The 19,629-nt window shown below is 40.0% G+C and overlaps 1 protein-coding gene across 15 annotated transcripts in view; it reads left to right on the top strand.

Moving 5' to 3' along the window:
* Nucleotides 1–14,724, top strand: part of TENM3 (teneurin transmembrane protein 3) — a 1,293,822-nt gene extending 1,279,098 nt beyond the window's left edge. For all 15 annotated transcript variants that reach the window (XM_063156143.1, XM_063156142.1, XM_063156144.1 and 12 more), the window contains 4 exons: nt 2,255–2,551; nt 3,746–5,357; nt 7,158–7,288; nt 11,125–14,724. In XM_063156143.1, the coding sequence (XP_063012213.1) occupies nt 2,255–2,551; nt 3,746–5,357; nt 7,158–7,288; nt 11,125–11,880 (2,796 nt within the window). In that variant the 3' untranslated portion in view covers nt 11,881–14,724. The remainder of the gene's footprint in view (nt 1–2,254; nt 2,552–3,745; nt 5,358–7,157; nt 7,289–11,124) is intronic.
* The last annotated feature ends 4,905 nt before the right edge of the window (nt 14,725–19,629 follow it).

Below are 19,629 nucleotides of genomic sequence, written 5' to 3'. Positions count from 1 at the left end.
TATCATCCCAGTTAGCAGCTAGGGCAGTCAGACAGTGGATTAAGTTGCAATTTATACAGGAGGAATGTGCTTAGACAAGAAATTAACCACAATTGCTTGGACATCCACCTTAACCATAAAACCACCCTTCTTTCTTTGCCAGTTCAGAAATCAGAAGAGTCCATTTTAACTTCAGTGTTAATCCTGAGAGGTGGACAAGAAAATTTATAAAAATCATAATTAAATGTAAAATAAGGAAGGGGAGGGGGAGAGAAAGGGAAGGAAAAAAATCAGAGAAGCAAAACAGGCCGGGACATGCAGAGGTGAGTGCAGGCAGACACTGGGGGGAAAAAAAGACAGAGACAAAGGAAATTTAAAAATTACTTTAGGTAAATGAGCTAATGCTAGACGCCAGAAAATTTAAAGAAAAACTCCTTGAAAATAAGTTTAAAAAATTACAAAAAAGGAGTTGAATGGAAGCACTTCACACTTAACTTTAAATTACTTCTAGAATCTGTCTTGTAGCATTAATTTTTCAGATTATATTTCAATAACTTTTGATGGTTCATTAAATAGGTTAAAAAGCTATTGTGCACCTGCTAGATTTAGTGTTCTTTACTTAGGAGATTTACATGAAAGTGTGATTATTTTTTCTCCTAAATTGATAGTGCAGATTCTTCTCATGCCAGTGATTTCATATGAACAAAGAGAAAGGTATTGTACATAAATAGAGAGACAGAATAAGCAAAAGAGAGCATTTGGAGGAACTTTTTTCCTATTTACCTATGACCTATCACCAGCACTTTAGTACTTTTTGCACCAATAATAAAGGATCTAATTTATATTGATCTCTCTGAAGCTTATTAGCCTCAATGTTTAAGTACCAACATCCATGGCATGGGGAGTTTTGAAATTTCAGCCTGAAAAATCCAAAAATCTTCCAGTCATTTCTTTGGTGCATCCCTATCTATTCTCTTGTTCTCTTCTGAATGCTATTTTGCCATCTTTATTTACCCTTTGTAATGTATGTATGAGGTACTTCAAACAGAATTTTTTTAAAAATACACATAGCTCTCTGTCCATTTCTACCCTACTTCCCACATGTTCACAAAATACAGTGTTGAAAAAAAATCTCAGTTATCAGTTTTTCACCCCACATGGAACAACTTTAAAAAGACACAGCAGAATGGTTTACAGATGAACAAAGAAATCCTTGAGGGCTGTTTGAGAACACTAAAGCACAATTCAGTGCTGAGAGGAATGGAGAAGTGCAAAGATACTGATATAGGAAAGGAAAACCGGACAGTTTCCTTTCATAAATTCAGACAGGAGAGCCAATTCAATGAAATTGAGAGTTGACATATTTTGAACACTAAAGGGAGGTGGGGGTGGATTTCAGTGTAAAAGTATTACACAGAAATCACTATCCATCACTTGTAGTTTACATATATATGAATAACAAGTTTTCAACATAAATGTATCTGTGGCTTTATTTAATAAAGCCTTAATAAAGCTGAGGTTTTATTTTCAAATCAAAATACTTACAAACTTCAAAGCATTTTCAACTGTTTTTCAATGGTTCAGTAGTCTTCCAGTCATGTATGGCTTTAGGTAGTCAGCTTTAATTAGTCAGTTAACTAGGAGAGAGATATAATCCTCTACTAAGGAGTTCAGCCTTATAAATACATTGCAGCAGTGGGTAGTATACTGAGTTAAATTTCCACTTGATCCTGTAGGGGAATGCCTATGTTCTAAAAACTGTTTAACCTTAATTTGACGACCTAACATGCTTTTGAAGATCTTAATCTTGCATTTGCTATTTTGAAAAATACTTGCTGTGAAGGACTGAGATTCAGTTCTTTCTTAGCTTGATTGTTATGAATTGGAAAAGCAGTTGCTGGGAATATATTTTGACAATAATTTTCTAGATATATTTCAGACTGCTTACAAAAGAACTAGTTTGTATTGAAATGACCCCATTTATTACCAAAGTTTTCAGTACACAGCTTTCAGTATTTCCTTAACAGTTGACTAAGCATCAAGAAAGAAAACATTGCAACAAATTCTGAGCCCTCTCTTCATATAACCAGACCTTCTAAGGCAGATGCTATTATAGTGCCTTACAGTTATATCAAGAAGTTGCTAAAATACTTTACACATACAGCAAATCAATCACTGTAAATGGTTTTTAAAGAATAGCTCGCTTTGTGGAAATAACAGGTGGCTGGGGTTTGAACAGCATGATTTATTGTGTCATTTTGTTTGCTTTAAAAAGGTTAATGGCAGAAACCTCCTTTCAGTTGACTTTGATCGAACCACAAAGACAGAGAAGATCTACGATGACCACCGTAAATTCCTGCTGAGGATTGCCTACGACACGTCAGGGCACCCCACCCTGTGGCTCCCGAGCAGCAAGCTGATGGCTGTCAATGTCACCTATGCATCCACAGGGCAAATAGGCAGCATACAGAGAGGCACGACTAGTGAGAAAATAGAGTATGATGGACAGGGAAGGATAGTGTCTAGAGTGTTTGCTGATGGGAAAACCTGGAGTTACACATACTTGGAAAAGGTAAAGAACGCTCAGGTTTTTAAAAATGCTTGGAATGTGCTGAAATTCTGCAGCACCTCACTGCTGCATACAAAGCAAAAAATAGGTAGTAGAAGCACATTGCGATTATTCTAAGTATCAACATGTGATTCCAAGGGGAATGTTTCATTCCACAGATATGTAATCATGCTGTAGGTAATTGCTAGGAATTGATGTGTTTTTAAATTATTTAGGCCACTGACTAACAAGAAGCATCTGCATTTACCTTTTATCTTAACACTTAAAATAAGGTACAGGGACTATCTGCAATTCAGTTCAACTGAAAATAATTTGTTTGCAAATGCTCTGCTGTTGTGGGCTTTTTTCACTACCAAGAAAAGCTCTTTTTTCTAAATAGTTACAGCTGCCAATTTGTACTTGCTATATGTTGTAGCATCAAAATAAGGGATAGGCAAAAGCTTAGGAATCAATACATATGTAACAATTGCTGAATCATAGCATGCCTTCTAGAAATACCTGTGAAAATCACCCTTGTGAGATATGCAGAAAGAGAATCCATGTCTTTTAGGAGTTTAAATATACTTCTGTTGAAGGTGTTGCTCAGCAAATACTGTTTCCTAGTTACCACAGACTTACTTTAATCAAGACCTGTGATACATAATAGCCACACACTGGGAAAATGTCAGAATAATTCAAGTAGCTCCTTTCAATATGAATAATCAAACAATTGTTTTGCCTATGTCTCAAAAGCTTACAGAACAAGAACACAGTATTCAGAGTTCTCAGGCTAGTCAAATTCTTCAAAATCATCTCTAATTGTAAGAGAGAAATTGTATCTCCCATATGTTGTTCTCCTCGTGAGTTAATGGCTCTAAGACAGTTTTACTTCTTCCCATATTAAACATGACTTATCTGAATCCATTGACAATCTGCTGTTTAGCTGTGAATGCTTGATAAAAGAGTGATACAGTCATAACAAGTAGCAAATTATGAATGTGGAACTACTAATTACAGAACCCTTTACAATTAGGCATACAAGTAAATTAGGCAGGGAGATGTTAACAACATGTAAGGTCAATGATAACTCAATTAAAGAGGAGATAATTTTCTCAAGTGGGAATGTCACATTTTTGTGAAGAAATAGTATCAGTATGTGGCGGGAGGGGAGATACTGCACCATTTGTCACATGATAAAAATCTGTTCTTAATTTTCAGTCAATGGTTCTTCTGCTCCATAGCCAACGGCAGTATATCTTCGAATATGATTTGTTGGATCGGCTCTCCGCTGTCACCATGCCCAGTGTTGCTCGTCATACCATGCAGACTATCCGCTCCATCGGCTATTACCGGAACATATACAACCCCCCGGAAAGCAATGCTTCTGTTATCATGGACTACAACGAGGAAGGGCAGCTCCTTCAAACTGCTTTCCTGGGGACAAGCCGGAGAGTGTTATTCAAGTACAGACGGCAGACGAAGCTCTCAGAAATTTTATATGATAGTACAAGAGTTAGTTTTACTTATGACGAGACAGCAGGAGTCCTGAAAACAGTAAACCTCCAAAGCGATGGTTTTATCTGCACCATTAGGTACAGACAAATTGGCCCGTTGATTGACAGACAGATTTTCCGCTTTAGTGAAGACGGAATGGTGAACGCCCGATTTGACTACAGCTATGACAATAGCTTCAGAGTGACTAGCATGCAAGGTGTCATCAATGAAACCCCATTGCCTATTGATCTCTACCAGTTTGATGATATCTCTGGCAAAGTCGAACAGTTTGGAAAATTTGGAGTTATATATTACGATATTAACCAGATCATTTCAACAGCCGTAATGACGTACACAAAACATTTCGATGCACATGGGCGCATCAAGGAAATTCAGTATGAAATATTTCGGTCATTAATGTATTGGATTACAATTCAGTATGATAACATGGGACGAGTGACGAAAAGAGAAATTAAGATTGGGCCATTTGCCAACACCACCAAATATGCTTACGAATATGATGTAGATGGTCAGCTCCAGACAGTTTATCTGAATGAAAAAATAATGTGGCGATACAACTATGACCTGAACGGCAACCTGCACTTGCTGAACCCCAGCAGCAGCGCCCGTCTGACCCCGCTGCGGTACGACCTGCGGGACAGAATAACCCGGCTGGGAGATGTACAGTACAGGCTAGACGAGGACGGGTTCCTGCGTCAGAGGGGCACCGAAATCTTTGAATACAGTTCCAAGGGCCTTCTCACTCGAGTTTATAGCAAAGGCAGCGGGTGGACGGTGATTTACCGCTATGATGGACTCGGACGACGCGTTTCCACTAAAACTAGCCTTGGGCAGCACCTCCAGTTCTTCTACGCGGACCTTACCTACCCAACCAGGATAACTCATGTCTATAACCACTCAAGTTCTGAAATCACATCTCTGTACTATGATCTGCAAGGACATCTTTTTGCCATGGAAATTAGCAGTGGAGATGAGTTTTACATTGCATCAGACAATACAGGGACACCACTGGCTGTTTTCAGTAGCAATGGTCTCATGCTTAAACAAATTCAATACACTGCCTATGGAGAGATCTATTTTGACTCTAACCTTGACTTCCAGCTGGTAATTGGATTCCACGGAGGCTTATACGACCCACTGACCAAACTAGTCCACTTTGGAGAAAGAGATTATGACATACTGGCAGGCCGGTGGACAACACCTGATATTGAAATCTGGAAGAGAATTGGGAAGGATCCAGCTCCTTTTAATTTGTACATGTTTAGAAATAACAACCCAGCCAGTAAAATACATGATGTGAAGGATTATATCACAGGTAAGAGAAGGTTACTTGAATGCAGCTGTATCTACAGGCATCCAGTTTAGAGGGAATAAGACTGTAGGCAGAAGGGGTCCTCCTGTGATCAGTTTAACACACCAGCATCGCAGAAAATATTCACTGGAAGCTGGCTGATATTTTCCAGTGTAGACTTTTGCAAGACTGCTAATATCAATTGCTCAGTAAGCCCCAGGGCTAGCACAAAGTCATGTGTACCCAGCCAGGTGCACAGAAGGAGGAGTAAGATAGTATAGAAAAAGGATTCAACTTCTGTTTTGGCAAAAAAGGTGCTAACGTGCTTACTTTCATATCTCAATTCTTAGAGAACCTGTATGCTTTTTGTTGTTCTAGAGTTAGTGATGTGTAGTGTTTTCCATTATTCTACACATGAAAAATCTGACTACATGACACCAAAATTTTGGGAAAAATGTATGGCTCCGATACATTTGATTTTTTTGTATTTGAATTAAGTGTAAATAATCCAATTTACACAGACATTGCCAGTCTACAGGAAGGGCTCAGCCCCACTTACTTAGGAGCTGTGAGACTACCACTTAGAACAGCATCCTGGGAATCAAGTGGGTTTGCATTCATTTAACAAACAGCAGCTATTAAATGGGTTGCTAGCAGGCTGCCTGGGAGTAAGAATAAAAACAGACCTCTGAATCTGTCCTCTTTTAGCAGCATGTGCTGTAGGGAATGCAGTTGGAATCAGATTCTTTGTGCCACTGAAAATCATGCACTTAGTTCAGAAATTGCCCTCAAAATACAGTTTTGGTTCTTTTCTTAACATCTTTGATGTCTGAAATGCACAAGCAGACACTGCTTATATAAGGTTATTATTACAATTGGTAATTTGGCTGACTGGCAGTTTTAGATGCAGCACCTCATGAGGCATAGCATTTATTTCAAAATGTTAAAAATTATTTTAAGATAAATATTTTTTATTTATTTAATTTTTGGAAAAATCTGCTTCCTTATCCCACATATTGTGAGCATTCTTAAATAAAAATTATTAGGCTTGGTAAGGAGCACTCTGGCAATCTCTAAGCTTAGTTTTTGTGGAAGATAGTGTAAAAAAACAGAAACAAGGCAGAGCACTCTTTCTTGCCAAACAATTGTTAACTGATTGTTGGCACCCCTAATTTATGTTTAACAGAACATAAAATGTATCATAAATAATGTGATCTAATGGTAATTTGGTATCCTGTCTGCTTACTGATGCATTTCATTAGCTTTTCATTTCATTGATCCCACATCATCTTGAAGAGGAGCAGATTTCTCTTGAATCAACAAAAAATATCTGCCAAATAATTTAAAAGGTAATTGGCCATATAGGTGATATTTCAGGAGTAGTTTGAAGTCATTACACACACCAAAAGGACAGGATGTGCTCGGCAGTACTTTTTTTTGGCTTTGTTTAAAAGTATTGATGATGAGGGTATGACGTAAAGCATGTTTATCCTGACTGTGAAATTCCAGTTGGTTTAGGCTGTATGACAAGGAAATCTCCCCTTAATTGTGCTGCCACAATTGTTCTGGAAGTCACCAAGACCATCAGAACCTGATTGCTGAACTCTGCAATACTTCTCAACTGAGCCTAGTGCAACTCTTATATAGACTAGACATCTTCTTTTAGGTTTAGAACTGAAAGTTTCCTGTAAAGGTTTGCTGTTTCCATACAAAAAGAAATCAACTATGCCAAAAGCTATTATATGTAAAAATTGTGTGGTTGCAAAATACAGAACTATTCTAATATTTTTCTCTGTTTTTTTTCTTACAATTATTCCCTTTCAGATGTTAACAGCTGGCTGGTGACATTTGGCTTCCATCTCCACAATGCCATCCCTGGTTTCCCTGTTCCAAAATTTGATTTAACAGAACCTTCTTATGAACTTGTGAAGAGCCAGCAATGGGAAGACATACCAGTAAGAAACAAAACTAAACATACAAATTGAACAAGATAGAATGTTCCCTTCCATTCAGATCTTATAAGGCATGGATAATTCTGACAGCCAGGGTTTTTTGCTAAGTTCAATCCAAACTTAGTACCTTTATCTAGTTTAAGAAATTACAAGTGGAGGGTTTATTATAGATTTGCTAAGTTAGGTACTATTTTGTATAAGCTTTTGATTGATTTTAGCAATTATAAAAATTTTAAAAGACAATAATCAATGAAAAGTTTAAGATTCTCTAAAGATGTCTAATTTTCATAGCAGAAACTACAGAAATTATATTTTTACTAACATTCTGCCTGAAGACAGTAAATGAATACTGTAGCAAAAAAGAGATGGTGAAATAAACAGAAGAAGAAGAGGTGATATAACATACCCATACCAGGCACCACTATAATTTTGCTTCTTTTTAATATTAACCATGTGTTATGGACATCATGTGTTATATGTAAAGATAAAACACTGAAACTGAAATTACCCTGAGGTAAATTCTACTATATCACATAAAACTCAGGTGCTTATGAAGTTCTTTGAAAGCAAAAAAAATGAACTTTCATCCTGAAAACCTGCTGCGATTTTAAATAATGAAAGAAATGGATGTGGAACTAAAATCTAAGTCTGCCATTTAAGAAAATTGTATTTACAAATTAGGCTTACTCAAAGACCAAATACCTATGCCCTCAAAAATCCTATGGTTTTTGCTTTAGAAAGAAGCATTAAGAGACATTAAAATGGGTGATCCCATTCTAAACAGTCAAAGAAAAGATCTCTTTTTACAAGAATCATGATAGAGAATGCTACAAAAATTAAAGATGATACAAACTTTAAAAATCCTACAACCTAATGTAGATCAAATGTCCTTAGCATGGTGGCCCAGCAGAAGGGAACATATAGAAGCTAACTTTGCATTCAGGAAGTTAGTTAGTAAGTTAGTTAGTTTGTTAGTTCATTAGTTCATTCTTTTCTAACAGTAAGGAATTGAGTAATAGGGAGAGACTTTAGAGCCCAGCATGAGACTAGTGTCTTCCATGAACAACAAAGTGAAGGAGGAGCATGGCAAGCATTCCAGTTGTATTGGGAGATAAGAGACCTGTCATCAGGCATGGCTGTGAAAAATGATCAGAAGTTGTTTAGGTCTCAAAGATAGGTCTCAAAGGCTAAAGAATGAAATCATCCACTAACACCAGCAAACTCATACCAGGAATAGAACCAGTCTGGTCAAAGAGATGAGGGCAGACAGCTAGTTGTCAAAAATCTTTGAGAAAGAGCTCAATAACATGAGGAATGCCAGGAGCACATGATGTGACAGAGCAAGAAGGGTGTGGTAGGAAAACAAAGATCCAAAATTCTCATGTAGGAAGAAGCTGCAACTCTGATATTCACTGGTGAACAAGCAAATGCAGGAGGAGGCAGAAGTAAACACACAAACCACTTGGTATTTTGAAACATTCTGGAGTGACTGAGCTTTACTGAGCTCTGAGGATAAAAAAAAAAAAGTCATTATGAAGTTGCTATAGCATCTTGCTGCTCTCACTGATGATTGTTGTCTACAATATATTTTGTGCCAAATAGCTTTCATGTAGGATTTACAACAGCTGAAATTCATACTCATTAGCAAATGCAGACCAAAATCAGCCACATACAAGAAGAATGGAGAGTCCAAGTTAATTCATAATTCCCTCAGGAGTTATCCACTCCAGAAAGCTACCCCTGTGCAAAACAGAAAAACCTTTGCAAACTTTTTGCCAAGCTTTGATCAGCAGCAAGGCTGAATTAAGGTTGTATGAATCTTAATGACTCCAGTTGGTCTCCCATCCAGAAATTTAGGAAAACAAAGCAGGGTTTTGACTCATTTGTCAGCAGTGAATCAAATGGTTTAAGCAGTATTTTACTGAAAGGAGAAGGGGTCAGTTGGAAGACTGGATCATCATCAAAAACAAAGTACTCATTTTCAAAAGTGCAGCCAAAGCTATTTAAATCTTTGTTTCCTGCTGAGGCAACTGCCAGGGCAGCTGTCTGCTCCCCACCTCTGTCAGTACAGCTCATTCACAGCTTGTTGCTGCTAAGGCCCAGGGTTAGACCAGTAAGTTTTGAGGTCTCATCCCAACCACAGCCCACCCTGTGATTTGAGCTGTGCTGCTGTCTAGGTGCACTAGCTAACCATTCCTGCTAGCTGTTCCTACTCTTTCAGCTGTCCAGGCTAAGCACTGCAGTTATGCTCACAGGTCCCATTCCCCAGCCATCCTCTCTTCACCAAGAGTGCATCTGGCATAGTGGGCTACACACAGCTCTTCCATGACATTCTGCTATCCTGGCTTTTTCCATTAGACTGGCTTGTTGGTTCTTTTCATACATGGCCCCTTGTCTTTGCTAGCTATGAAGAAAATGCTGCTATATTCAGGGTTGCACCCACCTAAAGCTCTTGGGGAAAAGCTCTTTTAGGCAGGAAGCTGATACTTGAAGTGAAATGGAAGGTCACGCAGCCCAACTGGCCACAGTCTTTTCACACATCCCCTTTTATCAGTTTCTGCAAGTATTTGCAAGAAAGGGTATCAGCCCCCAGTATTCCACCTCACTGGTCCATACCATTAGCTTCCCTCTCTTTTACTGTAAAGACTGTCATTACAGTTTGATTTCCCTAATTTCTTCAGCAGCTTGAGGGATTATGAGAGCCTCCCTGCAGTTTGGTCTCAGGCTGCAGCTGCTTGAGAGACTCTTATCTCCTGACTCAGTGTAAAGAAAGGTTTGTTCCAGTTCTAAAGCACAGCTTCATAACCTGCCAAAATCTCCTCAGTTTGACTGGACTCATGGTAGACAGGAATCATAACTGAACAAGCTCAGAGGAAGAGGTGCCACCATAGTAAGATGACACTGCAGTGAGACAGCTCTTACCTGTATAACATGACATGGGCTGGCAATGTGCACTGGCAGCCTAGCAGGTCAGTCCTGTCCTGGGCCGCATCCAATCAGCAGGGCAAGGGAAAGGAAGGATTCTGCCCCTCCACTCTGCTTTTGTGAGACCTCAGCTGAAACACAGCATCCAGCCTCGGGGCCCCCAGCACTGGAAGGACATAAACCTGTTCAATGAAGTCCAGAGGAGGGCCTCCCAGTACCTCTCCTATGAGGAAAGGAATTGGGATTGTTCAGCCTGGAAAAGAGAAGGCTTTCAGGTAACTTAGCTGCAGCCGTCCAGTACCTCAGGGAATTTACAGGAAAGATGGGGTAAGACTATTTACAAGAGCAGGTGGTGACAGGACTAGGGAAAACGGGTTCAAATTGAAAGAGAGTAGGTTTAGATTACATATTAGGACAAAATTATTTACTGTGAGGGTGGTGAGGCCCTGAAACAAGCTGCCCAGAGAAATTGTGGATGCCCTGTCACTGAAGGTGTTCAAGGCCAGGTTGGATGGGTCTTTGAGCAACCCAGTCTAGTTGAAGGTGTCCCACAGCAGGGGGTTGGAACTAGATGATTTTCAAGGTCTTCTTCCAACCCAAACCATTCTGTGATTCTTGTGGTTATGTATTGGCATTGCAGGTGTGTCCTGTGCAGCCCAGTAAGTAGCCTCTGAAGTTAAAGCTGATTTTTGTGCAGGTTCTCAGGGAGACAAAGAGTAAAAGCAGTGAGCATTAGCAAAATAGTCTTGTAACTCAGCAGAACAAGCAGTATGCAGATCTAATTAACTCCTTGGCACTGTCAGTTGTGGCATATCCTGTTGTTGTCCACGGGCAGCACACCAAGAAATCCTGGCTGTTTGGCATTTAGGAGGCTACAGATGGCTGGTAAAACTTCTGTCTGTTCTTGTTTACAGCCAATTTCTGGAGTGCAACAACAAGTGGCGAGACAAGCAAAGGCTTTCCTTTCCCTGGGAAAGATGGCAGAAGTGCAGGTCAGCAGACGGAAATCCAGCGGAGAAAAGTCGTGGCTGTGGTTTGCCACGGTGAAGTCTCTGATTGGCAAAGGGGTGATGCTCGCTGTCAATCAAGGCAAAGTGCAAACAAACGTGCTCAACATTGCTAATGAGGACTGCATAAAAGTGGCAGCTGTTTTGAACAACGCTTACTACCTAGAAAACTTGCATTTTACTGTGGAGGGAAAGGACACGCACTATTTTATCAAGACCACCTCCCCTGAGAGTGACCTTGGGACACTGAGGCTGACGAGTGGGCGCAAGGCCCTGGAGAACGGCATCAATGTCACTGTTTCCCAGTCCACCACTGTGGTGAACGGCAGGACTCGTAGGTTCGCTGATGTTGAAATGCAATACGGTGCTCTAGCGCTTCACGTCCGCTATGGCATGACGCTCGATGAGGAAAAGGCCCGGATACTGGAGCAAGCCAGGCAAAGAGCTCTTTCCAGTGCCTGGGCCAGAGAACAACAGAGAGTAAGAGATGGAGAGGAAGGCGCCAGGTTGTGGACAGAAGGAGAAAAGAGGCAGCTGCTAAGTGCTGGAAAGGTACAAGGATACGATGGGTACTATGTACTCTCTGTGGAGCAATATCCAGAATTAGCAGACAGCGCTAACAATATACAGTTCCTCAGACAAAGTGAGATAGGAAAGAGGTAACACACTGGCTTAGCTCAGGCTGCCAAAGAGACTGTGTACCAGTGTCTTCTAAAAAGGAGACTAAACTGTTTTGCTGCATTACTACTTGAGCCTAAGCTTACATCTTTGCTCAGATTTTTTCTGTAGCACAATCCAGACTCTGTAACGAAAAGAGCGCCTTCCAGAAGAATGATACTGCTAATGACAAAACTTTTTTTTTTCTCAATGACCTTAAAGGTGATCTGCTTTAAAGAATATGTTTACATATGCATATCGCTGCACTCAACTTGGACTGAAAAGTATTAAAAAAAAAGAAGAAAAAAAGAAAATAAAAAGGCCTACTGGTTTTGCAACAGGCTGTTTCTTTGAGGCACTGTATTTAATTAAGATACAGACCCATACAGTGTTTCCAAATAGTACTGAATTGTTGACCTTTGCTTACGAGAAGTAGTCTCTCTCTTTCTCTCTCTCTTTTTCTCTCTCTTCCTCACTGCATAGGATGTGGTATATATCTGTTAATTTTAAAACATGGGGCAAAAATTACTGTTTATAGACAACCCAACTGCATTAAACTGTGCTGCTTTCTAAAAGGACATTGGCACAAGTGACTTATGCTACCATGGGAATTTAATAATGGATTTTACAATGCTAACATGGTTTGCCTTGGGGGGAAAACGGCAAGTAGAATCCTTGTTGCATATAAGCAAAGGAAACCCTGATTTTTTTGTAAATTATGTGAGACAAGTTGTTTATGGATTTTTATATGAATTACAATTTACTGTACATCAAATATTAGTCTCAGAGGAGTTAATTTATGTAAAGTGTTTAAAAAAGTTTATACTTAAAAATAAAATGATAAAAACATGTGCTGTGTGTGATTTTTTTTAAAGAAAAAGGAATTGCACCTTTTATGTTATAGCTGTACAGTATAAAGGATTATATTGTAGAGATATAACAGTGATGACTAATGTCCAAAAGTGTTAATATTTTTGTATTAGGTTTAAAGCTGTGCATCTATCACTCTGCTGATAGGATGGGACACTCCACAAAGTGGCTGGCTGAATCAGACCACAGCTCCCTCCCCTCCCTCTCCTGTCACCCAGGCCAGTGCCACTTCATCAGTCATTGTTAGAAGGCACAGTAACCAAATAAGTCTCATTTAGTATGATGGAAGACTTTAATAGGTTGGGGTTTCCTTGTCTTTTTCCAGCCCTAATGTAATAAATGGACATTTATTCATACCAGGTGGGGTTTCTGTTGGTTTTTTAGAAGCTTTGTTTCACAATGGAGGAATAGTGTCTCAGGTGCTCGGCAAATTGTATGTAGAAGAAGAAGAAGAAATTATGTAGTTTCATCCAGTTATGTCAACTTTGTCTTCTGTACAATACAGCTCTTTTAGGTGTTAATAACTCCAGATAGAAGAAGCGTACCTCTGACCTGATGCTACAGAATTGCTCTTTAGGCAGGCAGGCTGTTCAGTAGGTTCATCTCCTGGCCTTCAGCTGGCAGATCAAATCTCATTACTGTCAACACAACCTGGGGATGGAGAGGAAGGTCCAGTTCTAGTGCCTAGTCTGCATCTCCACACCACTGCATAGATTTGGCATGCTCTGCTCCAAGGCCCAGTATATTTGCTGCAGGAAGAACTCAAGTGTGCAGCTGGTTCCTTATAGGAAGCCTGTGGTGGCATCTATGGCATCTGTTCTACATCTTGGCTGAAACCATTCTTGGAGCTTTAGTCTCATGAACACTAAATTCAGCCACAAAAATAAATATTTTTAAGATGAGACAAAATTGGGGGTTTTGATGTTCATTGAAATATACACGGTATTTCTATCCATGTATTATAATGACAGAACATAGTAAGTGAACGTGTCTTGACTATGAATGGTTCAAGTGGATGTAATAAAAATAGTTTTCTAACTGCTTTGTATTCTGAGAGTCTATGGTATTACATACTCTAAATTGCACATTAGGATTGTTTGATAAACAGATTTGAATTTCTCCCAGCCCAGTCGCTACCGAATCTACAGTATCAGTGCTATTACTGTATGTGTGTATTTGGTAGAGCATACAGAACTAATTACACATATAATGAATGCTAATCATCTATTAGAATTAAAGCACAGATTAGTTGTTAGTACTTTTACCCTTGAAGCTTGAGGGCCCTAAATTTAGAGAGGATGGTATTTCAGACCCCAGAGGTGTGTCATTGAGCTACGTATTCTTTTTCAAAGATGTAAAATGCTAGGTGTTTGCAGTTCTGTTGGGTGGCTCTTCCACAGCACTGTATTTAGCATGCTGTAAGTGCTCTCTGTTGAAATAGGCTCATATTCTAAATTATGTCCAATGTTTCTGTTCTGTTTGAATATGAAAAGCTTGTATAACATGTCAACATTGAAATATATCTTCTACTTGGCGCATACCAGTCCCTTCTCCTTTGTTCTGGCACCAATAAACAACAAATTATAGTATCTGTTGGTGATCATTTTAGATACAGTCAAATCAAGCCAATTAGTGGCCTTGTTAGTAGGTATAATGAGCCTATTTCTTGCTAAAAAAGACTTGTGATCTGGACATGTTCCTGCAGGAAATAGTGACCTTGGGGAATATAGACACAAAAGATCTTTTTAAAGAAAAAATATGCATAATTAAAGAAGCATATTACAAAAATAAGAAAAAAAGAAAGGAGATTCTAAGTATTTTAGACAATGCCAGTGAAAATGCTATCCTGATATTTTGAGATGTATATTTCGTCTGATTTGTATTGTTCTTTTAATTTGCCTTCTTAACTTTATATGTGTCCTGAATTTTCCACAAATTGATAACTATAGATTGCATCTAGGCTTTCCAATAAAAGCCAACCCAACGTGTGCGTGTGTGTGTGTTTATATTTGGGTTTTTTTAATCTGTATGTCAGATACTGCACCTGTGCTGACGCTTTTCTCTTATTGAAGAAACAAAGTGATCCCCTTGCACTCCTATCGATTCATTTGCTTCACAGTTGGCTGTACCTTTTTTTGACTCTCTCCAATGGCTTCATCTGCTAACTCAGCAAAGTGAATTACTCCATGGGATCTCTCAGGGGGCCTACTTTAGAGAAACATTAAATATATCTCCACAAAGCCAAATCTTTCATAGATAAGGAGACCCAAAGAACAAAAAAAAAAAAATCACTTAGAACTGTTTTTTCTCTTATCCTCCTGAGTAAAAATATGACAAAAAGTACTTGATTATAAAGAATTAGATTAGCACTGGTAGTTACATATATACACAGAAGAGATCCTTCAACCTGCATTTAGGCCCCCTTTGCAGAAACTGCTGACTTCAGCCCGGGTCTCCGTCAAGAGACTGCTTTCATTTTGGTTGGAACAGGCAGAATTCACCACACTCACTTTGTAGTGACAACCTTGAGTTGGTAACATATTAATCCAGCACTAATCAGGTCACTGCTTTGCTAACTATGGCCTAATTTTGTTATTAAAAAAAAAAAGGCAGTAAGAGATCTTTGTATGTTCACACTTGGGAGGTGAGAGATTTGCATTTGACAAGGGGGGGAAAAAATGCCAGTTACCACTGCCACTCTTCTGAGGCATTTCTAAAGTGATGGCTGAAAGGCTGTAAAAGAAAAAAACACTACATAAAATAACAGTTAAAATTGTCTATGGGAGAATAGGCTGCATTTGCAGAGAATCAGATGACTAAATGCTTGAATTCTGATTTCAGGGATAAAAAGGACGGGAAAAGCTTCTGAAAGTGTTGATACCTTGATATACTGCTATGTCCAGAAGGGCAGGCTATGGCTTTACATATGGGCAGCTTGAGAACCTTCAAGAAAAAGAGGAAGAAACTCATGCATAATTCTTTGGGGATGGCAAAGCATAGGCACTTATTAGAAACAGCTTCTAAGCAGCTTATTTGAAGCTGCTTATTTGACACTTATTAGAAGCTGCCAGGGTTAAAAATAAGCCAAAGCACAGAGCATCATGTCACAGAAAAAAACTGAACAGCACAGACAAGTGATATCATACCCCTAACTGCAAAGCCACATCCACACGCACCAAACTAATCAGCTTCTCATCTACAACCAATCAGTCCTAAGGATTAAAGAGTAAGATACAAGGCTTATAAAATTAAATTGATCTTTACACACACAAGTTGCTGGGGCTCAGTCATACCAAACAAAAAAGACAAACTAAAAGTGATAAAAAACAAAATGTAAACCAGTTAATTGATGAGTATGTGCCAATTCTTCCCCCGGGAAAGAAGGAACACATGGTCTATAGCTGTCATGCTGACAGAGCTTAAGACTTCATTTTTTACCTCTGAAGTTTTTAGCTTTGTGGCAGACTGACCACACAAGGCAAATTTAACTGTGTGAGTACCTAGGCTAGATCTATTCAAAAAGTCAAAATACAAATAATAGGTAAATCCCTGCTCATCCCCCCCAGCCCATTTTTTAGCAGAAGTAACATAAATAAGGATGCCAAGTCTTAATTAGGTGCACCACGAAAAGCTGAAAAAAAATGCAGCTTTTCTTTTCCCCATCCCAGAAACCTGAGTATTTGTTAGGGACCACTAAAAATGTCTTAGCCTTTCAGGGGGAAGAGATGGTGGAAAGGTTTGTTATGCATCTCCTAATCACAAAGCAGAATACTGGCAATTGCAGGTGGCACTGTGAGGGACAAGAACATGCTCTCTGGTGCTATGGCACAATCTGCCCTGCTTTCATAACCAGATGTGCTGGGGACAACAGGGTAGGGAGAGCAAAAGAGACGTGAGCTGCCCTTAGGTGGTCTGAAACACAACAGTGAGAATGAAGTCACACAGTACCACACAAAGAGGGGCATGAGGATTATCAACTGCAATATTCTTTGTGTGCATGGCTTTTTAAAAAAATTCTCGGCCTGATTTCTAGTATCACAAATGTATGCAATTCTGAGCAGTGCAAGCATGACATAAAATGCATCAATAAGTAAAGATAAATATGCTAAATATGGGTCCCCACTTCTAAACAAAGCAAGCTAAGCAGTAACACCATCCCTTTCTTTAAGTACATGAGAGACTTATATGCAATTTAAAAGGTGAAGAATAAGCATAATATGATGGCAGCTCATTAAAGTGACATGTTGTCACAGAACCTGCTTTATTGCCGGTAGACTCTTTTGCTGTTAATTACTGTAACTTTGTAGGTAAATTGAGTAAACCTTTTAATTTACTAAGTTAAATTTCCATCATTGAGGAATATAAGTTTCTAGACATGCATACAATTTTTCCCTACTATTAAACAAGTCAATGCTATAGTAACATGATTATGCAGCTTAGAGTTAATGGTTCCCACAAAGCTGTCTTAATAAAGCCTTTTGGGATTCAGGAGGAAAAGGAAGAAATTCAGAAACTAAGAACAAGGCTGGAAGGCGACAACATGCTTCAACTGGCTCTAGTTACTCAATCACACTTAAGCAGTCTGAGACAGCAGGGTGAGTGCCATGCATTACAGAGGCACAAAGGAAAATTGTTATCCCAATGCAATAAAATATTTCCAAATTTCAAGCCCAGGAATCATTTTTAAACTGAAATGACAAGAATGGCTATCTAATGAACCAATTAAAGTTACAGCAATAAAAAATAAAATTAAAATAGCATAAAGAAAGATAATTGAGGAATCAGTTATTAATGCAAATCTGAAAGTAACTCTATATAGGCATGTTACAAATGCTATAAAAATAAATATTAAAAAGTTCAGCCATTGTTTGCAGATAAAAACCACTATGGAAAAATGAGCTGGGGAGGGTGTGGGTGTACAAGCCCATAATACCAGAACCAGTATTAGTCACCAACTTACACAACGATGGGGAAGCACATATTTAAAAAAAAAAAAATCAGTCACGCCAATATCTGCAGATGACAAAAATTAATGGAGTGGCAAATAATGGCTAGGACAGAGCAGTCACACAGAACAATATGGATCACTTGCTGAAGTGAGCCCATTCAAACAAAATGCATTTCAATACAGGCAACTCCAAAAGTAAAATATCTCAGAATAAGAAATGCAAATCTTGCTTTGAAAGGTACATGGCCGCCTTCAAGAAAGCACTGACTGGAAAGAATGAGGAGTGCATAATGGATAAATAACTCATTGTGAGATTCCAGTACAATCGTGGTGGCAGTGAAGAGCTTTTAGGGGTGGAGAAGCTTAATGAGATTACTGGCCTTGTTAAACAAGGGAAATAGGAAGGCAATGTTATCTCTGCATATGGTGCCAGCAGTACCACTCTTGCATGCAGTCCTGATGCATGAAAACCCTGGAGAGAGCACAAGGAGACATCACACATAAATCTGAGTCTTGGAACAATTTTAAAAAAAAGGAAAGAAAGAAAGAAAAAACGGCACAAAATGGTGACATGAAAATAGTGTCTAAATGCCCTCATAGAAAAAAAAAATTAAAAACAAAGTTGTAGCAAAGTGCTTCCAAACAGACAGGAAAGGAGGGAAGAGAAAGTGGATGGGAAGGCAATTCTGGTAACTGACTATAGGAGCAGTTTCCAAAAGCTTTTGGCAAAATAGGAGCTATTGGAAGTACATGTAATGGATGCAGGTGATGTGAGTTTACACTAGATTATGGCACCATTCATTTAGCTGCACAGGAGACGTCAAAGTAAAACCCTAATAACTGTGGTAAATTCCAGGCCAAAGGGTTTGGGTTTGTCTTCTCCTTATCACCTCCCCTTTAACAATCCTGAAATATCCCAATTAAGTTGGCACAGACCGAAGCCAACAAACATAACCCTAAAAGTTTCAACTCTTTAAACAGCGAGTGCAAGGCTGAGGCATTTTAAAAACATCCCTCGGTTTACTCAGCAGAGATGGGTTGTTCTATTACCTTCTACAGCAGCTGATTATTAAAACTAACTAAAACAAACTTCCTCACTCTCTAATAACATAGCCAGAGCTAATATATCCGTATGTTTATGTTTTCAAGGCATCCAGAGGCAAGTGTTTAGGTTAAATTAAAAAATCAAACAAACAAAAATTTTAAAACAGTAAAACCTTGTCTGCGCCAGCTCTGGCCGCACTCTGCCCTGAGCGCGCCTTGCCCTCAGTGACCGACACTCCCTTCCCAGGTGTTTCACGCTCCGCCAGCTCCGGTGCGCTGGGAAGCGCTGGGTCCTTAACCGGGAGCTGCCTCACCGGGAACGGCAAACTGCTCCCTCCGCTCCTGACCCCTCACAGCGCAGCTCAGACCCAAGGGAGGGCACTGAAGTGCGCTCCCAGCCGCAAGCGAGCCGCTCCCCGCCCCGGCACGGCATGGCAGCCGGCACGGCGTCCGCCCGGGACAACACCCGCTCCCGCAAGCACCTGACCCCTTCGCCATCAGCGCCCCGTCCCTCAGCGCCCCAAAGCGGCAGCGCGGGCCGGGCTAGGCGGGGGCCGCTCCCCTCGCTCCATTGGCCGGGCTGTCCCTTCCACCGGGACGCGGCACCGCGGGCCGGCCGTGGCTCGCGCGCCCCCTGGCGGGCAGGGGAGGGCCGACAGCTGCCGGCGCTGGGCCGGTGATTGGGGGGGCTCTTAGCCGCCATTTTATCGGCTCGGTGGGGCCCGCGGCGCGCCGGGGGTGCGCCTCCTTGAGGTGGGGTTGCAGCAATGTAAATAAAAAAATAAATAAACTTTTATTACGTACACACATAAGTACATACATACTGCCTTAAGATACCGTGTCCCCTAGCAGCAGACCTCGTGCCAACCCGCAGCATGGAACCCGACTGATCC

This window comes from Melospiza melodia, chromosome 5 (assembly GCF_035770615.1).
Source record: "Melospiza melodia melodia isolate bMelMel2 chromosome 5, bMelMel2.pri, whole genome shotgun sequence".
Lineage (NCBI taxonomy): Eukaryota > Metazoa > Chordata > Aves > Passeriformes > Passerellidae > Melospiza > Melospiza melodia.
This window is presented reverse-complemented; position numbering and strand designations above follow the sequence as displayed.